At 39.8% G+C, this 4,959-nt stretch overlaps 1 protein-coding gene across 1 annotated transcript; it reads left to right on the plus strand.

The window, feature by feature from the left end:
• Nucleotides 1-3,683: 3,683 nt before the first annotated feature.
• Nucleotides 3,684-4,322, plus strand: LOC142451132 (small ubiquitin-related modifier 1-like). Its single transcript, XM_075553048.1, has one exon. It carries the CDS (start codon nt 3,712-3,714, stop codon nt 3,937-3,939), a length of 228 nt encoding a protein of 75 aa, XP_075409163.1. The 5' UTR covers nt 3,684-3,711; the 3' UTR covers nt 3,940-4,322.
• The last annotated feature ends 637 nt before the right edge of the window (nt 4,323-4,959 follow it).

The raw sequence follows: 4,959 nt of genomic DNA on the forward strand, positions 1-4,959 counted from the left end.
GAATAGCAATACCAGACAGGTATAGGGAATAGGGGGTGAATAAGGGAGAAAGGGGGACCCGATCGTAGTGATTGACACATAGCCATACACCCCTCTCCAGGGGGAAGAACAACAGAAAAATGGGGGAAGGGAGACAGCAGTCAATGTGAGATATGAAAATAATAATAATTAATGATCTATCAAGGGGTAATGAGGAGGGGAGGGGAAAAATGAGAAGCTGATACTAAGATCTCAATAGGAAGTAAATGTCTACAAGTGATCCAAAATCGGTGACAAGGAGAGTGTAAGAGGATGGGTAGAGCTTGATCAAGGGCATGTAACTGAGAGGAATTACTGAAACCAAAATGAAGGCTGAGTATGATAGTGGGACAAGAGGAAAGTAAAAGGAAATAGAGGAAAGAACTAGGAGACAAAGGGCATTTATCTAAATACAGGCATGTACATATGTAAAAAATTTACATATGATGATGGAGAAATAGATCTATGTGCATATATTTGTAGGCTTAGTATTAAGGTAGCAGATGGACTTTGGGCCTCTACTCAAGTACTCCCTCAACACAAGAATACTTTGTCCTATTAACCTGACATTCCATGATGTTTACCTTCCCAACATGATTGCTGAAGACAAAGAAGGTGCATAAGCAAATGTGGTGAAGAAAGCTGATGGTGCCTGGCTATTGAAAGATACAGCATCAGGGGTCTTAAAGGTTTGAAATATATAAGCAGCCATCTAGATGAGAAGCAACAAAGCCCACATGGAAGAAGCACAACAGCCTGTGTGATCATGAGGTCTTGGTAGTATCAGGTATCAGGCATCAAAGAACAAAACATCATATCAATATGAATGAGGGGGAGTTCAGAGTGGAGACCCAAAGCCGATCTGTAGGCAACTGTACCTCTCCTTACAGAAGGGTCGCGGGGAGGAGATGAACCAGTCAGGGTGCAGAGTGGCATTGGTCAAACATACAATTTGCCTCTAGTTCTTTAATGCTTCCTCTCTACACCAGTCCACCACTATCATGATCCCAATTCTACCTTACAGATCCAGCTAGACCAGAGCATGTACACTGGTACAGATCAGATCTGGAAATACAGGGAATCCAGGGCAGATTAAACCCTTAGGACCAGTGGCAAGAGTGGTGATATCAGGAGGGTGGAGGGAAAGTGGGGTAGAAAGGGGGAACCAATTACAAGGATGTATATAACACTCTTCCCTGGGGGGTGGACAACAGAAAAGTGGGTGAAGGACAGTGTAAGACATAACAAAACAATAATAACTTATAAATTATCAAGAGTTCATGAGGTGGGGAGCAGGGAGGGAGGGGAAAAATGAAGAACTGATACCAAGGACTCAAGTAAAAAAAATGTTTTGAGACAGATGATGGCAGCAAATGGACAAATGTGCTTTACACAATGGATGGATGTATGGATTGTGATAAGATTTGTACAAGCCCCCAGTAAAATTTTTTCAAAAGGAAATGTCTAGTAAAGAATGAAGGTAACATATGTACAAACATGCCTTATGCAATCGATGTATGGATTGTGATAAGAGTTTTAAAAGTCCCAATAAAATGATCTTTTATTAAAAATTAAAGCTTTATATACCCTTGATATAGTAATTCTAATTCTAGGAAATTGTATTACATATATAACAAATGGGGCATGTAGAAAACTAAAGCATATCTACTACTAGATTTTTCTGGTAGGCAAAAGCCGGGAAACATTCTGAATGTAACTTAACTGTAAATTAAGTAAAATAAATTTTATACAATATTATATGTAATCATTTCAAAGAGGGAAGCAGCTCTATACATACTATAATAATCAAGATCTATTAAGTGAAATAATAGATGCAGAAAATTACGTTAGCATGCTCTAATTATATATACATATTATACCTACACACAATATACAAAGGGGTACCCCCCCAAAAAAAAGATGAAAAAGAAGCTTCACTGGGTGGAGCTTTCATAGTATGCATTTTTCCTGCTAGACAAGCTTTCAAGCAACTCACTTTGACTCAGTGCACTCAGTGGCATCACCTGGGAAGGTTCTCTTTGTCACAGTGAATTTTATTCCTAAAAGCAGTTTCACTTGAACCTCGTTTTTTGTGATGGCCAATTTAAGAGAACAGCATGCAGCTGTGAAATTTTGTTTCCTACTCAGGAAAAATGCCAAGAAACTGTTTGACATTGAGCACAGCTTACAAGGACATCACTATGGGAAACACTCAACTGTGCGAGTGGTTTTCTCATTTCAAAAAAGGTGAAATGTTGATTGATGACACACCTCTTTGTGTCAACTTCCCAAATGGTCAAAAATGTCAACAAAATCCATGCACTTGTGCTCAAAGACCAACGATGGACCATTGAGGAGATGGGGAAGTTATCTGGACTATCTTGGAGCTTGGTTCAGTGAATTCTAATGGAAGATAATAAGGGAATGAGAAGGGTCACTGTGAAATTGGTGCCTCTGGTTCTGATTGACTGGGAAAAGGAGTGTCAAGTGGAGACATGCTGTGCTTCAAAAGAACAGCTCTGAAGTGACCCAGACTTTTTTCCCAAAGTCATTACTGGTAATAAGACATGGTACTATTCTTGCAACCCTGAAAACAAGCATCAATCAAGCCGGTGGAAGACGCCATTGTCACCTCACCCAAGAAGAGTTCATCAAGAAATCCAAGATCAAGATGATGCTCACATGTTTCTTTTATTTATGTGAGGGGGATAGTGCTTTTGGAGTTCATTCCACCAGGTCAGACCGTTAATCAAGCTTTCTATTTCGAGGTTCTGAAAAGATTGCCAGTATGCAACAAAAAAAGGCCTGCTTTGTGGCAGACAGGGGACTAGTTTTGCCACCACGACAGTGCACCTGCTCACACTGCCATCTCAGTGCGCCAGTTTTTGGCAGAAAGCAACACGCTTCTCTTGCCCGACACACTTTACTCACCTGATCTTGCTGTTTGACTTCCGTTTGTTTCCACAAATGCGGAACATGGAAGGACAGCGATTTGAGGATGGAGAAGAGGTGAAGAAAAAAATGAGAGAGGTGCTGTCAGCCATCCAAACAGATGAGTTTGAAAAATGTTTCCAAGTGTGGAATTGCAGATTGAACAAAGGTATTAAGTGTAATGGAGGGTACTGTGAAGGTGAAGATGTTGCTTATAAAAAAATTTAAAATACATAGCTTTGAAAAAAAATTTCCAGTTTTTTGGGGTACCTCCTCAGACATGAAGGATCCGTAAAGTCTGCTATCTCTTAGTAATATGAAGACACAAGTGTAGAAAGGAGAGATCCATAGTTTCCTTTCTTTATTTAATGAGTAGCATCCGCAATGAGATGGAGTGACACAGGAACTGTTGACACAGGGGGTTTAGGCAGAGCGCTAATTGTGAAGATGGCAAAAGATTGGGCAAAAGATCACAGCCTTATGATCCCTCCTTGAAAGTGTGGCTTTCTTCTTCTTTTTAAAATCATTTTATTGGAGGTTCGTACAACTCTTTGTAATGATGTTGTTTACATTGAATGTAAAGGGATTATATTCACCAGTTAAAAGACAGAGATAAAAAGCATGGTTAAGAAAACACAATATGCCTTCCGTCGCGGTGTGGTGCTGTGGGGGAGCCTGACGGGTTTGTAAACCCCGGAGCAAGAGTCTGCTGGGTCAAGGTCGCTGCAGTGCAGAGACCCCCGGGGCAAGGCCAGCATCACCATGTCTGACCAGGAGGCAAAACCTTCAACTGACGACTTGGGGGATAAGAAAGAAGGCGAATACCTCAAACTCAAAGTCATTGGACAGGGAGTTCCAATGAATTCACTCAGGTTTCTCTTTGAAGGTCAGAGAATTGCTGATAATCACACACCAAAAGAATTGGGAATGGAGGAAGAAGATGTGATTGAAGTTTATCAGGAACAAACAGGGGGTCATTCAACAGTTTAGATATGCTTTTAATTTTTTTCTTTTCCCTTACTCCTTTTTTATTTTAAAAAATAGTTCTTTTGTAATGTGGTGTTCAAAACCGAATTGAAAACTGGCGCCTCTCTTGCAAACATCTGGCATTTCAAATCCTAGTGCTCAGTGTTCAGTAGTGTTTTCTCACTGTGCTGACTTTTGATGATCCAACCTCAGCCCCTTCATAATGTCCTCCTCTTCTTAAAAGTTACATGTGTGCACAGAGAGGTCCCTTGTCCAGGGCTGTGCATTTGCAGGCTTGTGGGATAAATAAGACCGACCATTGCAAATGTTCACAATGACTTTCCAATTGACCCTGACGTTCTAGCATTTGATTGCTTTCCTCCTGGACTGTGACTTTCAGTGGGAGATAGAAGGTTTTCAGAGAACTGAACTGTGGAATAATGACCGTTCCTTAACTTTAGAAGCTACTCTGTAAATCTGAGAGTCTGGACCAAAAGAAGAGGCCGCTCCCATTGGAAGAGTCATGGTGACAAATGGAGAGTAGTGAAGAGCTCCAAAGATGGCTTCACTGAAGAGACAAAGCATTTTTGATGGAGATGAAAATCTTGTCAGAAGATCCCAGAAAAGTTCTAAATTACATTAGCAATCAATAAAGCTGTTCAGGCAGAAGTGTATTCAACAGAAAGAAAAAAAAAGAAAACACAATATGCTGCTCATAAGAACTACATTACAGATATAAAGGCAAAAACAGACTGAAGTACAAAGGATGGAAAAAACGTAACAAGCTAATGTTAGTCAAAAGAAAGTGGGGGTAACAGTATTAGTTTCTGCGAAATTAGACATCAAAGTAAAAATCATCTTGAGTGACAAAGAGAGCTATTATTTATGAAGAAAGGCACAATTAAACAAGAAAACGTATCCATAACAAATATCTGTGCACCCAACTAAAGACTCTCAAAAATATATTAATCATATGTTTATAGAATTGTAGAAACAAATAGATCCTAATATGATTAAACTAGGAGATTTTGAGCAAAGACAGAT

Source organism: Tenrec ecaudatus, chromosome 6 (assembly GCF_050624435.1).
Source record: "Tenrec ecaudatus isolate mTenEca1 chromosome 6, mTenEca1.hap1, whole genome shotgun sequence".
Classification (NCBI taxonomy): domain Eukaryota; kingdom Metazoa; phylum Chordata; class Mammalia; order Afrosoricida; family Tenrecidae; genus Tenrec; species Tenrec ecaudatus.